The sequence below is a fragment of the Nyctereutes procyonoides genome, unplaced genomic scaffold (genome assembly GCF_905146905.1).
Source record: "Nyctereutes procyonoides isolate TBG_1078 unplaced genomic scaffold, NYPRO_anot_genome, whole genome shotgun sequence".
Classification (NCBI taxonomy): domain Eukaryota; kingdom Metazoa; phylum Chordata; class Mammalia; order Carnivora; family Canidae; genus Nyctereutes; species Nyctereutes procyonoides.
Window position 1 is genome coordinate 375,815 of NW_026575049.1, and position 27,816 is coordinate 403,630.

The 27,816-nt window shown below is 49.8% G+C and overlaps 1 protein-coding gene across 6 annotated transcripts; it reads left to right on the forward strand.

The window, feature by feature from the left end:
• Window positions 1-27,816, forward strand: IKZF4 (IKAROS family zinc finger 4). 6 transcript variants are annotated; one of them, XM_055329150.1, is made up of 9 exons: window positions 1-228; window positions 9,423-9,473; window positions 10,612-10,706; window positions 16,083-16,187; window positions 17,203-17,463; window positions 18,409-18,576; window positions 22,296-22,445; window positions 22,944-23,075; window positions 23,968-27,816. In XM_055329150.1, exons 5-9 carry the CDS (start codon window positions 17,223-17,225, stop codon window positions 24,726-24,728), a joined length of 1,452 nt encoding a protein of 483 aa, XP_055185125.1. In that variant the 5' UTR covers window positions 1-228; window positions 9,423-9,473; window positions 10,612-10,706; window positions 16,083-16,187; window positions 17,203-17,222; the 3' UTR covers window positions 24,729-27,816. The 6 variants fall into 6 exon arrangements, with proteins under 6 accessions (XP_055185125.1, XP_055185122.1, XP_055185123.1 ...); XM_055329147.1 differs by lacking the exon at window positions 10,612-10,706 and having other exon boundaries at window positions 173-228; XM_055329148.1 differs by lacking the exon at window positions 10,612-10,706 and having other exon boundaries at window positions 178-228; window positions 9,426-9,473.

Below are 27,816 nucleotides of genomic sequence, written 5' to 3' on the forward strand. Positions count from 1 at the left end.
TCCCTCCTCAGGTGAAGCCGCTGATGGAGATGGAGCCGCCGCCGCCGCCGCCGCTGAGCGCGCGGGCCTCGGGCCCGGCCCGGTTGCCGCCGCCTTAGTGACCCTGCTCCCCCCGCGCTGGGCCGCCCGGGCCAGAGTGGGGGCCCCCCGCCGCCCCGCCCCCCTCCTCCCCGACACCGTCCCCTCTCCCACACCCCCCTAGCCTGCGCGCGCGCGGAGCTGCCTCAGGTGAGCGGGGGGCGGGGCTTGGACGAGGCGCGGGGGGCGGGGCCTCGCCCGCCGGGGGCGGGGCCTGAGGGGCTTGGGTGTGAAGCGAGGGGAGACGGGGGCGCGCGGGAAGCGGGGGTCGCCGGGTCGGCGTGGCTCTCGGGGAGAAGCTGGCCCGGCCGGGGGGGAGGCCGGCGCGAGGCTTCAAGGTTTAGGGGAGGGTCACGGAGGCCAGGGGTCCTGAGAAGGCAGGGGCTGGGTCAAGGGAGAGGACCAAGGACGCCCGGGAGCGGGTGCGCAGGCTGCTCGGCGGGGGTGCCTGGGCCACGGGGGGGGGCTCGGGAGGGTCAGGTTAGAGAGCAGGACGTGGACCCAGGTGGGGATGTCTGGGAGGCAGTGAGCAGAATGGCAGCACCGAGGTAGAGGGAAACTTAGAGTGGAAGTGGGAAGTGCTGTGTAGGGCACCCTACACTCTGTAGGATGAGGAGTCTAGGGAGCCCAAGAAGCAGGTGCCTCCCTGGGAAGGAAGCGACTCACTGCAGAGGAGTCCTAAGAAAGAAGTGTAACCGAGGAAGCCCCGGGGCTGGCAACTCCAGGGAGAGAGACTTGGGAAGCCCTTAGGAAGTAAAACAGGCCTCCATGTACCTCCTCGCGTAGTCCCATTCCCAGTTATTTTCTTACACTTTATCTGCTACAGTTGTAGATTCTCACTTTTGAAATTTTTGTTTGATCTCTATGCTTTTTGAATTTTTATGTGATTGGTCCTTCCTGTCTGGAGGCAGTTAGCAATGTAATGGAACACAGATCTTTAGATATGAGATATTTAGGAAATAAGGTCCATTTCTCTCTCCAAGCTAAGAATTTTCTAACTCTGCTTCCAGGAAGATCTGATGCATTACCGACCACATTGTGTCAAGTTTTGTGCACTTTCTTTCCCTTCAGTCGCTTCTCTCAAAAGCAAAAATGTCTACTGTCATGACTTTTATGGTTCTATAGATCCCCCCCCACTGACATCTTTCAGAGCTCCACCTGTGTCCCAGTCTACCCCACCTGAGCGCTCAAAGCATCAGTGGTGATCTTGCTCAGTTCCTGACTTGCTCACATGTCAGCTCTAGGCCTTCCATCATCATGGCCAAACAGACCGTTGAGGCCTGTTATTTTCCCCTTACTGCTACTTGTTCACTTTACCTGTGTGAAGGTACATATTTGTATTATTAGGAAGCATTAAAAACAGGTGTCCAATGACCCACAATATTTCCACTTAAGATAACTCAGATTCTGGGGGATCCCTGGGTGGCTCAGCGGTTTGGCGCCTGCCTTCAGCCCAGCGTGTGATCCTGGAGTCCCGGTATCGGAGCCCACATCGGGCTCCCTGTATGGAGCCTGCTTCTCCCTCTGCCTATGTCTTTGCCTCTCTCTCTCTCTCTCTCTCTCTCTCATGAATAAAATAGAATCTTAAAAAAAAAAAGATAACTTAGATTCCGAGGACAAGACCAGGACAAGGCCAATCAAACAATCTTGGAAAATGTAGCTTCTTATTTGGTAGGAGTATGTGAGAATGCCTCGCTGGGGAGCCCACATTGTCTCATGGGTCCATGGGACCTCCCTGAATCTTGCGTTGTGTGGGGGAACTTCAGCCTTCCCTACAACGACCTAGAGCCAGAGAAGCCAAACAGCTCCCTGGGTCATGAGAATAGTCAGAAGAGTGGCTCATGAGATAAAAGTAAAGTCTTAAAAGAAGAAAATAGTGTTGCCATTGGGAAGCAGGATGGGTCTCACTGGAGCTTCTGGGGTGGCTCCCAGGGTGCTGGGAACTGCCCTCAATTTGGCAGGTTGAGAATCCTGTCTTGCTCTACTCCGTAGATGCTGAGATCTCCAGCACAAAATATGATGCCTTTGTTGCCCACTGAGTGCAGTTCGTTAGTTCAGTTGTAGCTTCTGGGCAATCCCCTTCCTTTTAGGAGGTTAAGGGTAAAGCACATTTTGGAACTTGGCTCAGAAAGAAGTCCTGACTTTTTTCCAGTGAAAATGCAACTGAACATTTCTTCTTTATATTCTCTTAGTTTAAATCTGCAGCTTGTACTTCCCAGTGTGGGAGGAACATTATTCTACCTTTTACCTCCTACTAACATCCACAAAGGAATTATTTTCTCCCAGACTGGCCATCCTGGGCGGCCCGGGTGGCTCAGCGGGTTTGGTTCAGGGGCTCAGGGTGTGATCCTGGTACCTGGGATCGAGTCCCACGTCAGGCTCCTTGCAGGGAGCCTGCTTCTCTGTCTGCCTGTGTCTCTGCCTCTCTCTCTCTCTCTCTCTCTCTCTCTCTGTGTGTGTGTGTGTGTCTCATGAATAAATAAATTAAATCTTTAAAAAAAAAAAGAAGAAATAGGTAATTTATGGGACACCTGGATGGCTCAATGGTTGAGCATCTGTCTTCAGCTCAGGTGGTGATCCCTGGGTCCTGGGATCAAGTCCTGTATCAGGCTCACCGTGGGGAGCCTGCTTCTCCCTCTGCCTGTCTCTGCCCCCCCCTCATGTCTCTCATGAATAAATAAATAAAATCTTAAAAAAAACCAAACAAACCTGGCCATCTTTCTTCCCTCAACATCCACACAAAATAATCAAGGAAAAATTAAGAGAAGTTATTGTTGGCAGGTATTTCTAGGCTCATTTTACTCTATAGGAACAAATAAGAGTGTGGAGCCCTGTGGGTGTAGACAATGCCACAAGCAGGACTCCCTCTTTTTGTTGGTCTCTTGACCCTGCCTGAAGGAAACTCTGAATTCCAAGCTGTTTGATTTGTCTCCTCTTCTCAGATTTGTGGATTCTGTATTGGAAACAGACAGTTTCAAGGTTTATCTGAAAAAGCATCTAATAAAGGATAGTTTTGATGTGAATGGCCTGTCCTCTCCCACCCCACCAGTGGGAATAGCATCAACTTTATTTATTTATTTGTTTGTTTATTTATTTATCTATTTATTTATTTATTGTTTTTAAAGATTTTATTTATCTATTCATGAGAGACACTAGAGAGAGAGAGAGAGAGACGCAGAGACAGAAGGAAAAGCAGGCTCCTCATAAGGAGCCCGATATGGGACTCGATCCCTGATCCCGGATCAGGACCTGAGCAGGAGGCAGATGCTCAGCCTCTGAGCCATCCAGGCATCCCAGCATCAACTTTATAGTCTCTGCTGGAATACATATGCTTGTGTAATCCTTGGGTCAAGGACCCTGTTTCTTTCTTTCTCTTTTTTATTTAAAGATTTTATTTATTTATTCATGAGAGACACAGAGAGAGAGAGGGAGAGAGGCAGAGACACAGGCAGAGGGAGAAGCAGGCTCCATGCAGGGAGCCTGATGAGGGACTCGATCCCTATCCCCGGTATCCAGGATCAGGCCCTGGGCTAAAGGCAGTGCTAAACCGCTGAACCACCGGGCTGCCCCAAGGACCCTGTTTCTACCTTAAAGTGACCTAGTAAGTGTCTAGGTTGGCATTTTCCTTGGGCTCAGACTCTCTAAAAAGAGACATGAGAAAGAGAAGATTATTTTTTTCTTCCATCCATAAACCTGTGTTTCTAGTTCAAGGATGTAAGTCATTAAGATGCACCCCCCAAAATTATACATTTCAACACCGGAGAAAGAAGGTAAGCATGGTGACCCCAAACCTTCCTACCGTGGCAAGGTTTAACTATGTACTGTAGTGGAAAGGCTGTCTATCTTGCTGGTAACCTGGGTTCTATTTGTCTTAATTCTGTCGCTAACCAGATGGGTGACTCAGCATAATATCTTCTGTTAAAAATCAAGAGATTGGTGATCATCTCTCAGCTCCATTCTGACTCCAAGATCCCCCAGGTCCTACAACATCCCTGCCCCAGGCGCTCCACATGAAGAGAGGCTTACTAAATTGGATTGTCAGGGCAAGATTCTTTGTTAGCAGAGGAGCCCCAAAACATGTTTCCAGCCCAAACAGCGGTGAGCCCTTTCAGTCAGCATGCATTAGAGACTCTGGTCAGGAGTGTCACCAAAAGCAGTTGTTCCGGTCTCTTCCCCCTTTTTGCTACCCTACCCCAGTCAGAATAGTTCATTGAGACTTCCAATTTCAGACTTCACTTGACAGAGCTAACTTTGTTTGGGGACATCTTTGGCTTGAAAACTAATTATTATAAAGTTCAAATTGAACCCTGCTGCCCTACTTTCCTCACCCCTGCTCAAACATACAGCTGAATAGCAGTGACTTTGTGACCTGTGACTTTCTATAAACACAGGGCCCAAACACTCAAGGGTATTTCCAAAAAGCCCAGAGAGTATCATCTCATGGGCATCACACCTAGTGATTTAAACTGTTTAGTTTGGCCCTTTCCTTAGTTCCTTGAGTCCTAAAATGAGACATGGGAGGAGTAGGATTGTTTCTCCTCCCACCCGTAAACCTTAGCCTTCTTTCTCTTCCGCAGTCTACATGGGGAGGACAGGGAAGCGCAAAGAACAAGAGAAAAGATGCATCCATCTGAGATCTAAAAGGAGACAATGAGGTGATATTTTCCTATTTCCCAGGTGTTGTGTTTCCAGCTCCTACCCCTTCTTATTTTAGAGACTGGCCATTACTAGGATGACCGGGGAATTCATCCCCTCAGCACTGTTCCCCAAGCACTTGGATAATGAAATCGAGTTGTCTTCGTCTGCATTATATGTAGACAGAAGGTCACCATCTACAGCCTGGTGAAAAAATGAGCCAGATCTTTCTGCTGTAAAGACAGACACATGAGCTGAGAAAAGGTTGGTGGGTTTCCTTCAGAGGGCACTAGGTTGACCCTAAAGATCATTTCAGAGCTGTAGATTGCTAGATGTCAAGGTCTGTTTCCTGAAAAGGGGCATGTGGTCAGACAACAGACAATGCCTCAGTCCACCTCTTCCCTGAACCATTTACCTCTTTCCCCTCCTTAATTCTGCAAAGCCCTGATAGCAGAACGAGACCAGTGATGTTTTTATTGATTTGATTCAGTTCACAAAGGTACAGACAAGTGGGGATGATGCTATGGGTTTGGTTTACTTGTAGTACCAGAACTGCTCACCCCTAGCCAGGTAGAAAGTTCTGGTTTTTTGTTTGTTTTTTTCTTTTAAAAGATTTTCTTTATTTATTCATGAAAGACCCAGAGAGAGAGGCAGAGACATAGAGGAAGAAGCAGACTCCCAGTAAGGAGCCTGATGTGGGACTTGATCCTGGATCCCAGGATCATTCCCTGAGCCGAACGCTCAACAGCTGAGACACCCGGGCATCCCGAAAGTTCTGTCTTTTTTTTTTTTTTAATTTTATTTATTCATGAGAGACACACAGAGAGAGGCAGAGACACAGGCAGAGAAAGAGAGAAGCAGGCTCCATGCAAGGGAGCCTGATGTGGGACTCGATCTCAGGTCTTCAGGATCACACCCTGGGCCAAAGGCAGGCGCCAAACCGCTGAGCCACCCAGGCGTCCCCTGAAAGTTCTGTCTTTTTTTGTTTGTTTGTTTGTTTATGATAGTCACACACAGAGAGAGAGAGAGAGAGAGAGAGAGAGAGGCAGAGACACAGGCAGAGGGAGAAGCAGGCTCCATGCACCGGGAGCCTGATGTGGGATTCGATCCCAGGTCTCCAGGATCGCGCCCTGGGCCAAAGGCAGGCACTAAACCGCTGCGCCACCCAGGGATCCCCGAAAGTTCTGTCTTAATAATCACCATACTCCACTTCAGGTCCCAGGTCCTAAGGGAAACAAGATTAAAAAAAACAAAAAAACAAAAACAAAAAAAAACTCTGCTTCTCCTTGCTGCAGTTGGGAAACAACAACGAAAAAGATGGGACAGATCCTTGCCACTCTCTCCACCTCCACTCTCTTTCCCAACAATGTCCTCCTCACTACCTTTCTACCCACTAGACCACATGGAGTGTATTTTAAATTCCAATTTTGGAGTGTCACTGGATCAAACAGGATTCTTTAGAGGATTTGAAGAGCCTTAAATACTTGTGATGTCCATCTTATTTCAGGCTTTCAGAGCCACTACATAGAGACAACTTGACTTTCTGACATTTTTGTCACCTAATAGTGAAAGCTATGGGGATATTTTTGAGGAGATGGGACGTTGGGGTGGTAGCCCTTTGAAGTCAGACCTTGGATTGCTGGTGACTTGTTGCTTGTCAGGAAGTATGGTGGGAAATCTTCTGTCTAGAAGGAATGTCCATTCCTGCCCATTGCTGTTCAAATGCGATATTGTGTTGATGGGAGAGAGCCAGGGCCATAGAGGACTCTTGTTACAGTGCCAAGTGGATTCAAAAGAACAGGGAAGAAAACCTTTGTCTCTGGAGGTTACAATGACCAACCTTTCCTCCCTCCTCAGAGACACTTCCTTTCGAATTGGGAGACTATTTCTAGTTGCTTTGTATTCAGCTCACTGAACTGAATTTACAGTACATATGTGCCTACCTCCATCACTGAATGACGCCTATGTTGCTATAAAGCTGATTTCTTTCCAAGATCTTTGAGCCAAACCTGTCTTGTGTAACTAACTTCTCTCTTTTTATACCTCCTCCCCCTGCGGTATGTCTCCAATTGGCAGTGCCTAATTTGACCCAGTTCCTCTAAGGAGACACTAAGATCTGCCTGCCTGGCCAGGCAGGGGAGGAGGTGCTTTGAGGGGCGGGGAGTGGGAAGGTTGAGAGGGATGTGCTGCCTAGAGACTTGAACAAACAGTGAACTGCGTCTACTGATTTGCTCCTGGCTCTCAGAATACCAGGATTGGGAACAGCAGCATCTCCATCCCCTCTCACTTCCAGGGTTACCAACTTGGCATGTGGATGGGTTAGAGGCAGCCAAACACTGATTTTGCCCAAGATGTGTCATGGAGCACCTGTTAAGAGCAATTAAGAAGCAGAAGAGCTCAGTTTACTGCTAGGAACAAAGTCCAACTCAGAAAACAACTCCTTCAGACCCTTCTGGAAATTGTTTTGGGACCATTTGGGCGGGTGTCCAAGAATGAGATGCACTTTCTGAGCCAGTGCTAGCTGAATGCTATGCTTCAACTGTTCTGCCTACCTAGTGCTTATCTAGCCCCTGGTTCCTTCGTGTTCTCTTTCTCTCTCACACACACACATTACATTAGCATATTTCTCCCTGTAGAGCCTGCTCAACTTGTTCTTCTTTTTAAGTAACAGACCCCATTCCCACGGGGGTCACACCAAAGAAAAAGATGCCTTAATTGATGTTAGAACCAGGGAAAAGTAAAAAAAAAAAAAAAAAAAAAAAAAAAGGGGAAAAGCAAGAAGATCCATGAAGGCCTTGAGTATTCTGGCTTTTGAAAAGAAGAAAGATGGTTTAATGGGAAGAGCACAACTCAGAGTGGCAGAAGACCTGTGTTCTTTTTCCTGTTCCAGTCTTACCATGAGCCCTGAGACAAGTCATTTAACTGCTCTGAGCCTCAGTTTCCCCAAGCAGAAAATGGAGGAAATCTTGCTCACTCTTGCTTCTTCTGCGTGTGTGTGTGTGCGTGTGTGTGTGCGAAGGGAAGTCACCTGTGACATCTTAGCTTTGCAGTTTTGAAAAATCCCGAAGGGCAATTATGGAGCTAATGATTCGGAAATGAAAGGGGCCCCATGAGTACCAGACCGCCCTTCCTCATTCTTTGAATCTCTGCCCACCACAAGTTCTATGGCTAGTTCCAGAGGGTATGAGTTTGCTAACCACTGTGGACTTGGCTCTTCTAATCATTACCCCTAAGGGAACCTTCAAGGAACCACTTATTATTGTGGCTTGGTTTAGCAGTCTGATCCCAAAGCTCAGTCCAATGCCAGGGAGAATGTGAAGAGTTGAAAATAAATTTAGGTAATTTTTTTCTTCCACATGCAGGCTTCCTGGGTGAGACTAGGACTCTAATGAAAGCACAGCTGCTTTGTGAATTGTTTTTTTTTGTTTTTTGTTTTTTTTTTTTATTTACTTATGATAGTCACAGAGAGAGGCAGAGACACAGGCAGAGGGAGAAGCAGGCTCCATGCACCGGGAGCCCGATGTGGGACTCGATCCCGGATCTCCAGGACGGCGCCCTGGGCCAAAGGCAGGCGCCAAACCGCTGCGCCACCCAGGGATCCCATGCTTTGTGAATTGAAGGAAAGCCCATGTTTCAGGCTTTCTTTTGAGACTTTTCAGAAGAGTATGATGTCTTCAAGAATGACCTGGGGGAGGGGGAAACAGGGTAATAGATACTTTCCCCCTGTGCATCCTCCAAAATCCCCCACCCTTGCCTCTCACAGTGTAGTATTACAAGCAAATCAAATTTTCATCCATCTGCCTCAGAGAGATCCTTCGAAGAGATCAGAAATCCTGGTGACAGCTCAGGTTCTTTCCCTTGCCCCACTCTTATGCCCCCAGATCTGCCCCTACAGTTTTTATTTTTCATTCAATGACTGTTGAAATCAATTTTGGAGGTATGTAAATTTCCACCAACAAGATTTTTTTTCCTCCTCCCACAGGCTCCTAAGATAATTCATTGGAACAAATTATCACTTTTAATTGTTCTCAGTTCTTGATTTAATACTCTACTGCCAATTACTGCTCGCTTCTCTTAAATAGACTAACCTGCATTTTTAAATTCAGGCTTCCACCTTTAAAAAAAATAAACATAGCAAAGTAATTGACAAGAATGTGGGGAGAAGCCACTTAAAGGTTTAATTTGTTTATTATAGTCTCAGTAGAGGACTCCTCACGAAACCTGGGGTGGGCTGCTCCCCATCTTCTACTTTCCTGTCCCCTCCCTCCCCTACATACCTGGAAAAGAATCCCTTGAGACAGAATCCCGCTTCTTCCTCTTATTACTACCCCATCCTTAACAAGGCCTGGGGCTTCTGTGGGGCTGGTTTCTTTGCCTCCAGAAGGCTGGGCTATAACCTGTCTCCTTTCCCACTGCATCAGCTCCACCTACAGGAGGAGGGTCTACTCTCAAAACAACACAACTGGGACCACTCTAGAGTAAGACAGTGTTTCCACTCCAGAGGCTGGGGAAGCCCGCAGAAGTTGTGGGTTGGGAGGAGACCCTGGGGTTTGTAAGTTGGGGTACATTGTCTTTCTCATCAGGACAAAGTAGGAGGTTTTTCTTCTGTAGGATAGGGTTGGAGCAAACTTGCTAATTCCAGAATGTCAGGGAGAAACCTCCTCCTTTCCCAGATTTGGCTTCTAATAGCAGCTATTTTTCTCTTTCAGCAGACTCTAAGATGGACATAGAAGACTGCAATGGCCGCTCCTATATGTCTGGTATGCCCTCTTGTGCATTCTGATTGTAAGGGGCTGGGAGCACCCACTTGCCTGTGGAGCAGAGTGGAGAGCCTTCAGCCTAGCACAGGACCTTGGGTGCCCCAGCCACAGAGCTGCCACTCACACTTGGTAGTGCTAGTGCTTGGTAGTGAGCATCTGTTTGGGTTATTTTGCATTCCCTAAATAGTGATTCTCTTCCCAGACTTCTTGGGGGAAGAAGGTAAGGGGAAAGGAATAGGAGAGGAACACAAGTGGAGATTGGAGGGGAATGATTTAAAGCAAAAAGATAGAAGGAAAATGTGGTTTCCTCTCCTGTGGAGAACTCTGAGGACACCGGCCAAACATGATATTCCATCCCAGCCAGGTAGAGTGTGGAGCAGGGTTTCCAACCTCAAAGGCCCGGAGGAGCCAGGTGGGTATATAAATGAGTAAACAGGTTCAGATAGTGAGCAGAAGAGAATGGGGGACAGTCATGTATTGGAGAACACACTCCTTCTTGGTGTCCAGCAGTCATTGCCATGCCAGAATGTGTATCCAGCGTGGCCCAAACTTCCAATTTTTCAAGAGAATTCAGGAATCCAGATTTTATGTGAAATGTCTCCATTTTAGAGTAATGACTCAATATTTTAAAAAATGTTCCACGGAGCAGGCCAAACTTGTCTATGGGCTGAATTCAGACAGTGGGCCAACAACACAGAGCCTTTGAAAGAGAGATATAGAGCCCAGTTCCCATTTCTCCCAGTCCTTTTCCATGGTTATAACATGCCGTGGCTTTTCAAACTTGCCAAATACTCTTACTGAGGCAGAAGAGATCATGCTGCTCATAGTATGAATGGCTTTTAGAGATATGAAACTAATCAGGATCTTCTCAGAGTTTAACAAGGTGAAAAGAAATGAGGAACTTTATCTGGCTCCCTCTCTGAGGGTGTAGAGAAAGACCTAAGACAAAGTCTATCTCCAAGACAGAAGGAATCATTTTTTGGACCATTAGAATGTCAGGGCACGAGATGATTATGAAAGGTGAGGGAAGCCAGAATTTGGGTTTCAACATGATGAGTGTGCCCATCAGAAATCTAAGCACCGTTGTAGAAATGACCTATAGCTTTTTTTTTTTTTTTTTTTTTTTTTTACCCTGAAGTGGGACCAATGGAATTATGGGCACGTTCAAAGGATGATAGCAAGATGGGTCAGACACACACATAAGAGTCATTGGCAACACCTGAGTAGTGTAAGGTAAGACATTGACTCTGACCCCCTTTCTCATGTAAGGAGGGAAGGAGTTGGACCGGGTAAACGCATTTGATACCTGCCACGTGCTGGAGAGTGACAGGGATCAAGTGGACTGATTTAACTGAAAAAGATTTATTGGAACTAAAGTCCTGGCCCTTCTGAGGAATCAGCCAGTCCTTCTATCTCCTGCTCAGTTTAAGCCTACCCAGAAAACCACTGCTGAGCAACAACCACACTCAAGACCCTGTTTTATTGCTGGGGAACACTTAGAGGAATAAAAAACAGTCCCTGCCCTAACGCAGGTAAATGAAAAGCTGGGAAAGTGGCTGGCAGGGATATCCCATGGAGCTCAGTCTCTGGAGAATGTTGATTAGAGGAGAACCTCTTAGGGGGTTTGCTTCACGGTGCTATGAAACCGAATTTTCCCTGCGTTCAGCAGGTTGACATTTCCCAGATAAGAGAAGCCTCTGCACAGGATGGTTTTTGAATGAAAGTAGAGGCCAGAACCCCCTCACCTGTGTTTTGAGGATTCTAGCTGCCAGCAACTACCTTAGGGAACGGGAAGAGGGAGGGCTAACATCCGTTGTGAAAAGCAGCCCCTGCAGTACTGGGCATGTTTGAGATGGTCCCCATGAGGTGCACCTGAGAGCCCGTCACTGACCCATCTCTGCTGGGCCAGCAAGCAAGCAGCGGGCAAGGCCAAGGCCGTTGTGCACATCCGTCCTGGAGCCCACTGTGGCACTTCAAGGTCATCACAGCTCTTCTGTCTCCACACCAGGTGGCCTTCCCTCACCTGGCCACCTGATGAAGGGGGTATGTTCTCCTGTTCTTCAAAGAGATTTTCCCACCTCATGGAACCCGATTCAGAAAATCCATCTTCTCCCCCTTGTCTCTCTCTAAAGGTGAGGGTCTCTTCCTCCTGGGGTCTTGAGAGAGGAACGAGAAGGAGGAGTCCACTAACTTCCCACACAGGTTCTCTCCCTACCTCCCATCCCTATCTTTCAAGGGAAACTGAGTTGCTCAAACCCAGCTCAAGCAATTAATTGACTGACTGAACAAGGCTTGTCACAAGTTCTCTGGGACTGTGAAATGTTTAAGGGAACCTTAGAAAGGGATCCAGGGGTAGGCAGCCCAAAGTTTCACGGCCCCTCCCACCCCCAAATTCTTGGAATCAGAAAATCTAGTCTCCAAAGTAGGTCAGCACGTCAGTGAGCAGCTCCTCTGGAAGGGAAGGGAGCAGAGGCCTTGTCTCAATCGAAGGCGGGTTCATCAGCGCTGTCTGCGGCCGCCGGCCCCAGGGGCACAGGAGGAGAGGGGAGCGGAGGTGGGGAGGCTGGACCGCGATTTTGCCCGGGATCTGCAAAGCCTTGGGGCCACCGAGCCACGACGCTAGCCTGAGAGCAGACTGCCGGGTGTCCTGGCTGCTGGGAAGGAGGGGCGGCCAGACCCCAGATCTGGAGAGCGACCTCCCTCCTGGAGGAGCGGGGCGGAGGGAGTGCGCGGCCCGAGTTTAGAGGGGGAGGGGCTCTCTGCCGGCCTGAGAGCCTTGAAGCTGCCCCGTGTCCTGGGCCCCGTGACCTCTGGGGCCTTGGCTTCCCCAGCTGGCAGAGGATTGGGCCTTCCCTGGGCCCCCCCCCTCCCTCCCACCTCGAGGACCCATCCATCTCTCTCTCTCTCTCTCTCTCTTCCATACACTCTTGCCTCTCTCAGGCATTTGTTGTGCAGTTCCTCTTTGTCTGCTGGGCACGAGGGCAACTGCCTCCCCCTCCCGGTGCACACCCCCCACCCCCACCCCTTTACCGGCTTGGGAAGGGGATGCTGTAGCCTCGCCTCCCCCCACCACGCGCACACACACTCACACACTCACACACGTTCTCTCCAGCCCCCTCCCCAAGCACATCCAAGCGTGCGCTCGCTCGCGCTCTCCCTCTCCCTCTCTCCCTCTCCCTCTCTCCCTCTCCCTCTCCCTCTCCCTCTCCCTCTCCCTCTCTCACACACTCTCTCTCTCTCACACACACACCCTGGGCTGAGCTCTCCCCGCTGGCTGCAGCCGTGGGCCCCTTGCTCACCGTGCCGCTGCCTGCGAAATGACGGCGGTTCCCCTCACTTCCAGGAATCCGCGCTTCCTGGAAGGTGAGTGGCTGGGCTCACCCCTGCCTGCCACCGAGCCGCAGACATGCACACACCACCCGCGCTCCCTCGCCGTTTCCAAGGCGGCGGCCGCGCTCGCACCCCAGGGTCTCACCGGCGAGGGAAGGATAATGTAAGTTCAGGCAGGAGGTGGCCGGTGGCGGGGGAAGGGGCGCCGGGTAGGGAGCGATTCAGCAGCAACTCCGAGCCGGGGACAGGGAGAGGATGGGGGCTGCCTGCGTGTGCGTGTGTGTGCGTGTGTGTGGCGGGGGAGGGGGCGTTCCTCCTTACACTGGCGGAGGACTGGAAGGGTGTTTGGTGTTGCTAAGCAAAGACTGCGACTTGGACAGTGGGAGCTCGTGGTGACATCTTGATTAGGCCTTGGGGACAGACGTAGAGCTGCCCGGGGTGACACGCGAGGCAGGCCTGGGTGGGCAGGGGCGCTGGAGCGGAGGAACAGGGGAGCCTCGGCGGCAGATGCCTCACTCTGGAGCAGAGATCCGAGGGCCCTCGGCCGTTTCCCCACAATAGAGCTGGGAATGGGCGTCTTTCTCAGCTCGAACCCACTGTTCCTGCCAGCAGGTTAGCATCCTGCCCCCCTGGAGCCCATGGTCAAGACAGGGAAAGCAGTTAGGCAACAAGCAGAGAAGTGTGGAGGTCCTCGGACCTCATGGCTCCTTCCTGGGGGCAGCCACTCTTTGAAGGGATAGAGGAAGGGTGGCAGGAGTGGAGGGCCGGTCTCCTTAGCCTGTGCAACACATTGAGCCTGTGGGACATTGCCCTGTTTCCTCTCTCTCTCCCTCCTGCCTTTCTGCCCCGTACCCACCTCCCTGTTCCTCTGATGTCAACCTCATGATTTGGCTTTACCCTATGGGGGTTCAGCCAATCTATGATGATTTTGACCAAGGAAATTTCTCCGAGACCTGAGAGTGGCCTTAATTCTTGGCTTTGACAGTCTGGGATTTCTTGGGAGTCCCAGGCTTTTGAAGTTCCCTCCCTGGGGTTTCTGGAACTGACAGAGGAACTGCTGAACTTCCTAAATCCGACTCTAGGCCCCTTCACCCTTCAGTAGAACTCAAAATCCCTGGGTCCCCATAAAGGTTTTCTGGCCCCTGAAACAGATTCATTTTTATGTATTAGCCCCATAAAAGCAGACTTGAGCCTATTTTCCCCAGGGAGGGCCATGGCATCAAAGAGCCTCTCAAACTACTGATGGGGCTCTGGAGGCACCTGTGCTTCCTCCTGTTCCCAGGCCTTAATAAGGAAATGCACAAAGGATGTTTTCCTCTTAAAGCCCCTAAATATCCCTCTAAGCGTATTCCTCCCCTCTCCCCGTGCCCCCCGTGCCCCCGTGTATCAAGCCCCTGGCTCCAAGAGGCAGTCTCAGCCTAGTAGGTTGGGATTTCCATCAAGTTCACTCATTGTTTTAGGGTCAAGGACTCAGGACCAGGACCCAGAGCCCAGTTCTTCCCCCATCACTGACATCAAGTGATTCAGGGCAAGTCAGCACTATCACCTGAAAAGGAATGAAGAGATGCCCCTTTTAGTCCCTTTCGCCATAGCAAACACTACCAATTGGTTAAAAGACATATTTTAAAACTAGGTCTGAGTCTACACATCTCGGCTGTCAACTCTGAGATGCTTACTTCATGATATGTATATGGTTCTGACTTGGGCAACTTTTCTAGATAACCATGGCTCATCTAAAGAGCCCCAGTCGGGAAAACACAGTGTCGATTTATAAAGCATTTTCTATAGATAGTGAACAAATTTCCTCAGGCTTTGATGGGAACAAATGGGGGAAATGGGACTTTTAGAAGAGGATATGAATGGGAAATGGTCCCAAAGTCCTGAGTGGTTGTTTTCTTCCCACTGACCAAAGCTGGAGAGGGATCCCTCAGGAGGGTGTGTTCCGGATTTCTTGCCTCAGGCCCAAGACTCCAACCATTTTATAATGGAATCTTTATTTTGTGAAAGTAAGTATGTACATAGTTGGGAAACTGGGTAAAGTACTCATAGGTGGACTTTAGGGATGAATTTTAGGGCTTGTGTCTCTCTTTCTTTTGCTTTTCCATATTTAGGCTTGTGTGTACACATCCATGCATGTTCATGTTAGCAGATACTGTAGAAGTCTATGGGTGTGTTTATCCCTGTGGGTATGTTCTCTTTATGTGTATCTACATATGTGATGTGTCTGTGTCTATGTGTGTGTTTACTTACATGTGTTATATTTCACCTATAAATTTGTGCAGAAGACTATGGGGAGGAGGGATTTTTAAGACCTGATTCATATATTCATGTATGTTAACTAATTTTTAGAGGTACATACAAAAACTCTTAAAACTCATTTTTTACAAAGCAATCTGTCAACACATTAACAAATATATTGAGAATAAATATTTTACTGTCAAGGGAGCACCAAGCAGTAAATATGTGATTGGAATTCATATCAGATAAGGGGCTTTCTAGAGTAGTCAAATTTGTGCTGATTTAAGAAGGTCTGGTGGGCCCAACGCTCCTCTGCTAAAACAGTGACTCCCAACTGGCTGTGTAGGTGGTGGCCCAGGACATGGGTGCTTACTGATTTTGATCTGTCCTGGTTCCACCTCTACCAGCTATGTCACTTTGGACAAGTAACACAACCTCTTTTGTGCCTCAGTTTTCTCATCTGCAAAATTAACATAGTATTGGCACCGGTTTCACGGGGACTTTGTGAACGTTACATGCGATAATTCATCTAAAGTGAATAGAAACGTGGCTGGCACAAAGTGAGGACTTGATCAATGTTGGCGGCTATCATTATGATTACTATTATTATCATTAGATTCAGGGGCCATTCCAGCTGCCCTTCCTGCAGATCCCGAATCTGGTGTTGGGGGCTCCGCAGACGAACAGTAGGGAAGAACGTCTGTCCTGAACCGCCTCCCTCCTGAGGCCCCCATTTTCCTCTCGGCCCTGGCCCGCCCAGCCCCAGCCCTGCTTCCTGTGGACGTCAGGCAGTGATGCTCTTCCCCTCAGGCCTAGATAAAGGTAGGGTGGGCAAGGCGCAGCCACTGAGCTCGCAGAAGCCCGCACCGGGCACCCAGGCTGCCAAGGGCGCAAGGTACGGTGCCAAGCACACAACGCTGCCTTGTACGTGGCTGCCAGATGAATGTTTGTGACGCGTCACAGGATTTTGAAGAGGTGAGGCAGTGGACAGTAAAAGGCCCCAGCTGCAGCTTCACCTGTCCCCTTGTTCTCTCCTCCAAGGTAGCGGGGACTCATCTCTGGAGAAGGAGTTCCTCGGGGCCCCAGTGGGGCCCTCGGTGAGCACCCCCAACAGCCAGCACTCTTCTCCCAGCCGCTCACTCAGTGGTAAGTACAGCCTCCTGCCCTGCCCTGCCCTGCACTAGGCGCCCCTGCTTCTGTTTGGCCCCCAGCTCACCCTGCATGGGCAGCCATTTCCCCATCGCTGCCTCCCTCTGGTTTCCTGCTTAGAGCTCTGAGAAGCAGTAAGGAGTTCAGCAGCTGAGGTCTTCCTTCTGAAAGGAGAGGGGACAGTTGCTGCCCAACTCGGGTGGAATTGAAAGAGGCGTGGGAATTGAAAGAGGCGTGGGTGGGATTAAGGTAGAGGCTCCCAAGAGAAACCCTGGAGTTGGAGAAGCAAGTCCATAAGTATGACTAGAGTCAGATAGGAACTAGAGACAAGAGGGATCTCCTGGTGACCCGCCCCCATTCTCCTGCCTGGATAGGGTCCCCATGCCTGCCTCTTCTCGCTGGCCCTAGATCTGTGACATTCTCTAAATGGTTGGAATAGCCAGGAATGTAGGTCAGAGCAAGAGCCAAAGCTTTCTCCTCAGTGGCTCCTCCCTCCTTCATACCCCCCTCTCCAGATCTTCATGGAGGGGAACAGAGGGGTTCAGTCTTATGGGGAGGGGAGGATAACGCGAGCCATGTCTGTCTTCCAGTTTTGCTCTCTCCTTAGCCTGCCATCTCTTTGGTCTTCCTAGGACCATTTTCCCGCCACTGTGACTTGCTGGCTTCCTGCCCAGGGCCCAGCCAGACATCTTTCTTAATGACAAGAGAGTGGAGAAAAGGGTTCCCCTTGGCCTCCTCCTCTCCCCAGTGGGACAGAAGACATCCCATGTACCCCAGCTTTTTTCTCTGAGAGTCTGTTCATCTGGGTGGTGGGATAGGAGGAAAAGGTTGTTTCAGGTCCCGGCGAGACTACCAAATCACCACGCAGGATACTTAGGTCGTTGGCCTCTTTTAAAGCCTGCGTGTCTCAGGGCTGGGAGAAAGCCTTCTGCACATCAGGAGTACCATTCTGGTTTGCGGGCAGGTTGCCCCCTTTGCCTGTTTCTGTCCTAAACACCATCCCACCCTCCAGCCAACTCCATCAAGGTGGAGATGTACAGCGATGAGGAGTCAAGCAGACTGCTGGGGCCAGATGAGCGGCTCCTAGAAAAGGATGACAGTGTGATCGTGGAAGACTCGTTGTCAGAACCCCTGGGCTACTGTGATGGAAGTGGGCCAGAGCCTCACTCCCCCGGGGGCATCCGGCTGCCCAATGGCAAGCTCAAGTGTGATGTCTGCGGCATGGTCTGTATCGGACCCAATGTACTCATGGTGCATAAGCGCAGCCACACAGGTGAGTAGGCCAGGGGGCCCCAGAGGAGCTCCCAGGATGGGCCGGAAAGGCAGAGGCGCAGGAGGCCATGCCTGCAGTGGGGTAGCCTCAGAAAAAGAAGGGTCGGGATCCCTGGGTGGCGCAGCGGTTTGGTGCCTGCCTTTGGCCCAGGGTGCGATCCTAGAGACCCGGGATCGAATCCCACGTTGGGCTCCCGGTGCATGGAGCCTGCTTCTCCCTCTGCCTATGTCTCTGCCTCTCTCTCTCTCTCTCTCTCTCTCTCTCTCTCTCTATCATAAAAAAATAAAAAAATAAAAAATAAAAATAAAAGAAAAGAAAAAAGAAAAAGAAAAGGAAGGGTCTCTCCCAGCACATTTTCCAGCTGATGGAAAAAAGGAGGAGATGGCATTTGGCTTCCCTCAACACGCGTACTTCTCTGGTGCTTTCATCAGCTATCGTTGAAAAGAAAAACCAGTACCTTTCTCGTGGGAGAAGGAGGTGAGGGAGAGGATGGTGTAGCTTCAGGAAGGGTCCTAGAGTCTAACGGGGACAGGACTCCAGGGTATTAGTTGGGCCCTCAGGGTTTCAAGATTTAAGCAAACAAAAAATAAACAAAAATAAATAAAGGAAAACAAAAGCCTCTTCTCTGCTTTCTCAGGCTTTGGGCTCCTGGGGTAGAGTGGGTCTTATAGGGCTCCGTTTGGGGTTAATGGTCTTTTGGCCCAGAGTTCCAGGCCTGGTGCCCTTTGCCCTGCCATTTGTTCCTGACCCACACCTTCCCAGGGTACGACTGCTCCCAAGGGATCTTTAGAAAGCAGGAGTTTTGTGTGGATACCACAGCTCTGCCTCTTAGAAATTGCTCTGAGCGCCTTCACTCAGGCAGGGTGGGGCCGAGGGTGAGAGAAGAGGTTCAACCTTCAAAATTCCTCACACCCAGTCCTCAGAGATCTCTTCTTTCTCTTGCAGGTGAGAGGCCCTTCCACTGCAACCAGTGTGGTGCCTCCTTCACCCAGAAGGGGAACCTGCTGCGCCACATCAAGCTACACTCTGGGGAGAAGCCTTTCAAATGTCCCTTCTGTAACTATGCTTGCCGCCGGCGTGACGCGCTCACGGGCCACCTCCGTACACACTCAGGTCAGTGACTTGTTTGGCGGGAAACGAGGAGTGGGACTTCAGTATACCTGGGAGATAGAGCTCAGTGACTTCTCTCTCTCTCTCTCCCTCTCTCTCTCTCTCTCTCTCTTTCTCCTCTTTTAAAAGATTTTATTTATTCATGAGACACACAGGTAGAGAGGCAGAGACACAGGCAGAGGGAGAAGCAGGCTCCATGCAGGGAGCCCGATGTGGGACTCGATCCCGGGACTCCAGGATCACGCCCTGGGTCCGAAGGCAGGCGCTAAACTGCTGAGCCACCCAGGGATCCCCTCTTTTTTTTTTTTTTTTAGATTGTATTTATTTATTCATGAGAGACACACAGAGAGAGGCAGAGACACAGGCAGAGGGAGAAGCAGGCTCCATGCAGGGAGCCTGATGTGGGACTCGATCCCGGGACTCCAGGATCATGCCTGGGCTGAAGGCGGCACTAAACTGCTGAGCCACCAGGGCTGCCCTTGGGGGACTCTTTGATGAAATATTTTACATCTGCCACACTCTGTGATTTGGAATAAAAGGAGCATGGTTGACGGGTGACTTTCTTGGCTCTTAACAGTCATCTGCCCTTTGTTTTTTAAAGTTCATGCTAATGCCAGAACCATCCATGCCCCATCCCCCCCCCATACTTCTGAGCACCAGGAAAACCCTTCCTCAAACTCCCATGTGCTTGAGGTCCCATGCCCATCACCATCATCCCCTCCCTCCACAATACCAATACCAGAGGTCTTGGACCACCACTGTCTGTCCTTTACTTCCTACTGGTTCCTAAAAACATCCACGGGCCTCCAAACTCCAAAGGAAGAGAGGAAACCCAGGAAAAGCCTCTCTTCCCCATCCCAAGAGGTTGTCACCTTCCCAGAGGCAAGAATAAGTCGTGAAGGTGTCTGGAGGTGTTTGGATCCGTGCCAGGGGACTGGACTACCCAGTTTTCATAGCCTCAGCCAAGACTGTTTGAGTCAGCATCGGTCTGAATCAGCTGGGCCGATAGCATTTTTGAAGCATCGTACTAAGTTTTAAGCTTTTGCTTGTCCTTGAGAAGAGGCCAGGAGTCAAGCTGGCTGGAAGGAGGAGCTCAAGATTAGGAAAAGGCAGGAAGAAGGGCAGAGGGGAAAAAATTAGTAGGATCTGTCCTTGGCAATTTTCCTTGCTATTTTTCTCTTTTCCTAAACTCTCTTGGGCTGAGATTTAAAGGAACAGAGCAGTCACCTCCCCACACTTTTTCCAGCCACCTACCTTGTTCTAGGTTCTCTCACCTTGGAGCTGGGTGAGAAAAAAGGAGAAAGATCATCGTCAATTCAGGCTTTATGATCTACAAAGCATTTCGCTTGTCTCCTTGTGTGATCCTCATAGCAATTCTGAGGTAGATGGTGTTATCCTCATTTTGCTGACAAGGAAACCGAAGCTCTGAGGAAGAGAGGGAAAAAAAATAAAAAAGATTTGCTCGTCACAGAGCTATTCTGCAGCCCTCCTGGACCCCTAGCAAGGTTCTGTGCCCAAGAATCATACTCATTTTCCTCAGTTAAGGGCCGGCTCCCCCTGCTGGTTTGGAACTGGGATGGCTTGGTCCCTAGAATTGAACCACCACCACCAAGGCCAAGGGGTAGATTTTGGATGTTGTTCTACAGAAGATTATTAGGGACAGAATTAGACACAGGCACAACATTGGGTCCCATCTCTTGAGATGCTTTGCATAGAACATACACTATAAGAAAAAAGGGGCTTCTCTCCAAGATGTTAAACCATTTCCCCAAAAGTCTTGGGTGGATGAGGACCATGGCATTCCCCTCATCCTCCAAGTACGAGGGTTTACAGAGCAAGATCAAAATGGCGTAGGTCGAACCAAGGCCCAGTTTAGGTGTCTATGTACAGGCGGCAGAGGGGTAGTCATTGCCAACCTCCTGGAGACACTTTCTCCTGTCTCCCTGCTCAATAGTAGCAGTATACATAAAATAATAGGGATCCCTGGGTGGCGCAGCGGTTTGGCGCCTGCCTTTGGCCCAGGGCGCGATCCTGGAGACCCGGGATCGAATCCCACGTCAGGCTCCCGGTGCATGGAGCCTGCTTCTCCCTCTGCCTGTGTCTCTGCCTCTCTCTCTCTCTCTCTCTGTGTGTGTGTGACTATCATAAATAAATAAAAAAAAAGATATTTAAAATAATATACACAATACCTTGTTCTCTCACTTTTCTCTCTCCTCTCACAAATATCATCTCTCGAAAGTCGTCTTTAGGGGCGCCGGGGTAGCTCACTGGTTGAGCATCTGGCTCTTGGTTTTGGCTCAGGTCATTATTTCAGGGTGCTTCGATCAAGCTCTGCATTGGGCTTCATGCTCAACGAGTCTGCAACCCTCTGCCTCTCCCCTGCTCTCTCTCTCTCTCCTTCAAACAAATAAATGAAAGAAAGAAAGAAAGAAAGAAAGAAAGAAAGAAAGAAAGAAAGAAAGGAAAAGAATGGGCAGCCCTGGTGGCCCAGCGGTTTAGCGCCGCCTTCAGCCCAGGGCGTGATCCTGGAGGCCCGGCATCAAGTCCTATGTCAGGCTCCCTGCATGGAGCCTGCTGCTCTCTCTGCCTCTCTGCCTGCCTCTCTCTCTCTCTCTGCCTCTGAATAAATTAAAAAAAAAAAAAAAAAAGAGTCTCATGCTCTTCTGACTCAGCCAGCCAGGCACCCCAGAAACGAAATCTGTATAACTGTTCTATTTATTTATTTATTTATTTATTTATTTATTTATTTATTTATTTATTCGTTCTTTATTTTTAAAAAATTTAGGGGCACCTGGGTGGCTCAGTGGGTTAAGAGTCTGCCTTAAGCTCAGGTCAGGATCCTGGGGTCCTGGGATCAAACCCCACATTGGGCTCGCTGCTAGATGAGCAGCCTGCTTGTGTCTCTCCACCACCTGTGCTCTCTCACGTGCATGCTCTCATTCTCTCTCAAATAAATAACTAAAATCTGTAAAAACAAAAAAATTTAAAAGACCCTCAAAGTTGATGTTCTCTTCCTTTTACTCATCTCCTTTATTTCACTCTCCATTCTTTTATTCTTTTTCTCTTCTCAGAATTTCTCTATCAGCGATAAACCTGGGGCTCTCTTGGTTTCTCAAGGTAGAGAGACAGAAAGTAAAATAAGCGGTAAAACCAGGCTAGGGGTGGTGGTAGAAGTACAAGTAAAGGTCAGTGAAAACTGCCCCTCCCCACACTGGCAGATCTAAGGGCTCTCATTTCTGTCACCCCAGCCCACCAATTTCCCCCAAACCAAAGCAGATAGGTCATAAGCAAAAAATCCCCTTGTCTGATCAACAGCACTTACACCCGTCTGCCACATGGAAAGGTTAAACCACAGTTGGGGCCCCAGAATCTGAGATCCTAGGGTGGGGCCAGCCTGCCTGTCAGGGATGATCCCCTACAAAGCCCCTGGCCCCTCCTTCCTTTGAGCAGCAGTTTGGGCACCGAGAGGCCCACCAAAAGTCCAAGGCTATATGCCCCGGGTCCCCTCTTTCCTCCCATGGCTGCACACTGGTCCTCTTCTCCATGGTTTGGTTATCTGTCTGTGCCTGCAGCTGAAGTTAGGGAAGGAAAGAAAAGCAGCATTCTCTTGAGCCACGTCCCTTCCTCCTCATGCCAGTGTGTTTTTGCTCCTGGATGATTTCGTAGAGCCCGGGCACGGGGAGAAGTAACTAACGCCATATCTCTCCTCTCTCCTCCTACAGTCTCCTCTCCCACAGTGGGCAAGCCCTACAAATGTAACTACTGTGGCCGGAGCTACAAACAGCAGAGTACCCTGGAGGAGCACAAAGAGCGGTGCCACAACTACCTACAGAGTCTCAGCACTGAAGCCCAAGCTCTGGCTGGCCAACCAGGTGGGGCTGTAGGCAGGCATGTGGGGACATCGAGCACAGGGCCAGAGGAAGTGCAGAACGAGGATAGTTTCAACACCAGCACTACCACCCCCCCCAACTCACCCCACCCCACCCCACCCCTGACAAAGGGATGAGGTCTGTGGAAAAAGGACAGCCCCCTCAGTAAATCGGCCAAGTACTCCCAAGTTAGTGCAGAGCCCTGTGGTAGGTGCTGCAGGAAGATCCAGGAGTCAGGGAGGTTTTGATCTATGTCCTCAGTCTAATGGGAGAGAGAGAACACAAGGAAGTATAAAACCAAGGGTCAAATGTATATAATTGTCCTCAAATTACCTGAAATGTTGCTAGGATGAACTCTAGATAGGGGGAAGTAGGCGGAGCCCAATTTTCCAGGTATTGGGTATGACCTTCCTTGGCTACTGACCTGCTGATTTTCTCCAGGCTAAGGCTGCTGAGCCAATGCTACCCTGCTGCTACTTGTCCTCACCTCCTTCCCTCTAGGTGACGAGATACGTGACCTGGAGATGGTACCAGACTCCATGCTGCACTCATCCTCTGAGCGGCCAACTTTCATTGATCGGCTGGCCAATAGCCTCACCAAACGCAAGCGTTCCACCCCCCAGAAGTTTGTAGGTAAGAGTCCAGTTGGAGAGGAGACGTCAGCTTTATTTTATTTATTTATTTTAAAAAATATTTTATTTATATTTTATTCATGAGACAGAGAGAGAGAGAGGCAGAGACACAGGCTGAAGGAGAAGCAGGCTCCATGCCAGGAACCCTGTGTGGGACTCGATCCCAGGTCTCGCCCTGGGCTGAACGCGGCGCTAAACCGCTGAGCCACCCACCCAGGCTGCCCGAGACGTCAGCTTTATTTATTTATTTATTTATTTATTTATTTATTTATTTATTTATTTATTTATTTATTTATGAGACATCAGCTTTAAACCACAGATCCTCTAAATCTGAGCTCTGGTGGCCATCTGACCAGGTGGATCTGGAGATTTGATTGAGGGGGGAAAGTGACCTGGTCGTCCCTGGTGTTTAGAACCTATCCCAGAACAGAAGGGGAGTGGAGAGGGAGAAGGTACCTCTAGAGGGTGGAGAGGGGTCCATGTTGAAGGCTCTTGTGGTGCTGCTAAGAAGAGGGGGTCAGGGAGCTCAGGTTCTCCCCGTTTTTGAGAACAGCAAGGACTCCAGCCTATGGGGACTGAGAGAAGGGCCCCGGCTTTCAGAGGGAGGAGATGTGAGTATGGGGTCCACCCACCTGGCCTTGATGTTCGCTCTCTAGCTTTATAAAGGGCAATGAAGGAAGTATTAAAGATCAGCGGGCTGGGACCGAGTCCTTCCCTATGATTATAGCGTGGAATTGGGGAGTGGCCCCACAGAGGTCCTGACCTTGAGGGAAGTGAATGAGGGCTGGTAAATAATGTGTCAGTCACCCCACGGTAAGCAAACAAAGAAGTCATCCTGGGGGAACTCAGGACGGTCTCCAAACCCAGCTCTGCTGAGAGCCTCTCCTCCACAGGTGAAAAGCAGATGCGCTTCAGCCTCTCAGACATCCCCTATGATGTGAACTCGGGTGGCTATGAGAAGGATGTGGAGTTGGTGGCACATCATGGCCTGGAGCCTGGCTTCGGAGGTTCTCTGGCCTTTGTGGGGGCAGAGCATCTGCGTCCCCTCCGCCTTCCACCTACCAACTGCATCTCAGAACTCACACCCGTCATCAGCTCTGTCTACACCCAGATGCAGCCCCTCCCCGGTCGACTAGAGCTTCCAGGGTCCCGAGAAGCAGGTGAGGGACCCGAGGACCTGGCTGATGGAGGCCCCCTCCTCTACCGGGCCCGAGGCCCCCTGACTGACCCTGGGGCCTCCCCTAGCAATGGCTGTCAGGACTCCACAGATACAGAGAGCAACCACGAAGATCGAGTTGGGGGGGTGGTATCCCTCCCTCAGGGCCCCCCGCCCCAGCCACCTCCCACCATTGTGGTGGGCCGGCCCAGCCCTGCCTACGCCAAAGAGGACCCCAAGCCGCAGGAGGGGTTACTGCGGGGCACCCCAGGCCCCTCCAAGGAAGTGCTCCGGGTGGTGGGCGAGAGTGGTGAGCCCGTGAAGGCCTTCAAGTGCGAGCACTGCCGAATCCTCTTTCTGGACCATGTCATGTTCACCATCCACATGGGCTGCCACGGCTTCAGAGACCCTTTCGAGTGTAACATCTGTGGTTACCACAGCCAGGACCGGTACGAATTCTCCTCCCACATTGTCCGGGGGGAACACAAGGTGGGCTAGCCACCTACTGCCCTCCCCTCAGCCCACCACTCCCCTGCCCTACCTACAGGAGTCTAGCTCTGTCCCCATTACATCCCAAGGAGTTTTGCTCGGTGGCCTCTACCACTGGCTACCTGACCTCACCCTTGACCCTGACCCCTCCTCACGTAGTCTCCTCTACCCTGACTGATTTAAGCATTGTGATGAAACAGGCCTTTTCGCTTGTGTTTCTCCTTTTCCTCTTCTCCTCTCATCCCGGCATATTCAGAGTTATTTATTAATATAATTTGTTGATTTTTCTTTTGCTTTTTTCTCTTACCTTGTATCAGTCACTTACCACCACCACCCCCAACCCCTCCCCTGCCCTCCTGCCCACCGTCCCCTCCCACTTTATTTAGGCCTAATTTTTCTTTCTTTGATCCAGCTTTCTCTAACAGCCCTCGGGGGCGGAAGCTCCTCTTAGGCCTAAGAGTTCTGAGCTTCTTGTGTGAAGTCCTCACCTTTTGCATTATCTGATTCTTTAGTTTTGATGGGCATAGCCCCCTCTGGCCCTACCTTAGCTCTGTGGCATTATATCTCCTCTCTGGGACCCTCCAACCTGGTACTCCATACCTCTTGTGCCCTCTCACGTTAGGCAGCTTGCACTATGCTTGAACAAATGAAGAATTCCCTCATTTGGAAGTAGGAGGGGCTGAAGAAATTCTCCCCAGGCACTGTGGGACTGAGGGTCCTCTTGACATGCCCCTAGTAATATGAGTTCCCCAAAGCCCACAGTGGGAATCTCCCTCTGGGATGTGATCTATCTCTTCTCTCCTCAAACAACCCCCAACACTGCTACTCTCTTCAACCTGCCAGTCTACTCAGTGGTGGTTTTTCTCTCCTTGGAGTGCCCCAATTTTATATTCTCAGGGGCCAAGGCTAGGTCTGCAGTCCTATCTCTGACATGTTGGGAGCCACAGGTGCCTAATTGGGAACCAGGGCATGGGAAGGGGGTGGGTTAAAATTCTTCTCCTTCTCTTCCACCTCTAATCTTCTCCACTCTAGTGACCTTCCTAGGCTCTCAGGGGCTCCCAGAGTCCCTCTCCTGTGAGAAACTAGTGGGTTGCTGCCTGATGACAAGGGGATGTCTCAACCCCACAGTCATGCTGCCTTCTTCTTCTCCCCCCTGCAGGATTCACCCTCATTCCCAGGCTTCTGGGCCCTGTTCTTAGGATCAGTGGCAGGGAGAAAAGGGTGTCTCTTTTCTCTCTTCTAATTTTCAGTATAACCAAAAATTATCCCAGGACGAGGAAGGGCATTTGCCCCTCACCTCATTCTATTCTTGTCCTAGCAAGAATGGGATGGGCACAACTGAACTGGGGGTCATCCTTTACTGCCCCCTTCTACACTCAGTTCCCAGACATAGGGCAGGAGGGGGCGTGCTCCTCCTGGCTACAGCAGAGACCCCTGGCTTTTTGGGTAACCTAGTTGGTGAGAAGGTGGCAGGAGGAGATATGGCTCCACTGCGAGTGGAGGTCTCTTTCTACAAGCGTTTTCTGCCCAAGGCCACAGCTATCCCATTCTCTGCTTCCTTGAGATTCAAACCAAAGGCTGTTTTTCTATATTTAAAGAAAAAAAAAAAAAAGAAAGTAAAAACCAAACACAACACCTCACAAGTTGTAACACTTGGTCCTTCTCTCTTTCCTTTTCTCTTCCCTTCCATCTTTCTTTCCATATGTCCTTTCCTTATTGGCTCGTTTGCCTCCTACTTTTCTCACTCCCTATCAGGGATAATTTAGGGGGATGGTGAAGGGTTGGCTAAGGAACAGACCCTGGGATTGGGGCTCCTAAGGGCTCTAAGAAAAGTCTACCTTACCCTCTGTGGGAAAGGAGACCCTAGAAAAACTTCTCTTCTCCCTTCTTTTTCTCTCCCATTATGTAGTCTCCCTAAGAGAACCAGATTGTCAAGGAGGGGCACTGTGGGTTAATTGTTCCTCCTTGACAATGTAGCAATAAACAGATGCTGCCAAGGGCAGAGGATGGGGGAGTTAGCTGGAAGGAGAGTGGTCTCTAGAGAAGCTGAGAGTCTCCTCAACCGTCCCCCAGGGAACTGGCTCCTTGTTGCAGGATGGCAGCAGAGCTGAGATTAATATCTAGGGTTCTCCTCAACTGTTCTGGTTATTGAGCCCCTTCCTGTTAGACCTACCCCGTACCACCTCTTCTGTGTCTGCTGTGTATTTGGTGACACCTCATAAGGACTAGTCCCTTCTGGGGTATCAGAGCCTTAGGGTGCCCCCCCATCCCCTCCCCCAGTCAGCTCTGGCACCTGTAACCTCCTGGAACATGAAGGACTATGCTCTGAGGCTATACTCTGAGCCCATGAGAGCAGAGACTGGAAGGGCAAGACCAGGTGCTAAGGAGGGGAGAGAAGGGCACTCTGTCTCTCTCCAAACCATCACTGCACTTTAACCAGGGTCTTAGGTACAAAATCCTACTTTCCAGAGCCTTCCAGCTCTGGAACCTCAAACATCCTCATGCTCTCTCCCAGCTCCTTTTGCATAAAAAAAAAAAAAGTAAAGAAAAAGAAAAAAAAACACATTGAAACCCACATGGAGAAAAGAGGTGTTTTCCTTTTATATTGATATTCAAGACCAACACCACACACAAAAATTTCTAAATAGACACTTTTCCAGATCTTTGTTTTTTTGTGTCAGTGTCCAAGCTGCAGATGGGATTTTGTAATACTTTCAGCAGCTTCTTTCCTTGTGTACATAATATATATATTATATATATTTTTAATCAGAAGTTATGAAGAACAAAAAGAAAAAAAAACACAGAAGCAAGTGCAATACCACCTCTCTTCTCTCTCTCTCCCAGGGTTTCATTTGTAGCCCATGCTTGGTGTCTCCTTGGACCTTACCCTTTCACCTACCCTTCTTCCTTTGGTTCTCCCTCCCCCTTTTTTTAAAGAGTTTTTCTCCTTTCTCAAGGGGAGTTAAACTAGCTTTTGAGACTTATTGCAAAGCATTTTGTATATGTAATATATTGTAAGTAAATATTTGTGTAACGGAGATATACTACTGTAAGTTTTGTACTGTACTGGCTGAAGGTCTGTTATAAATAAACATGA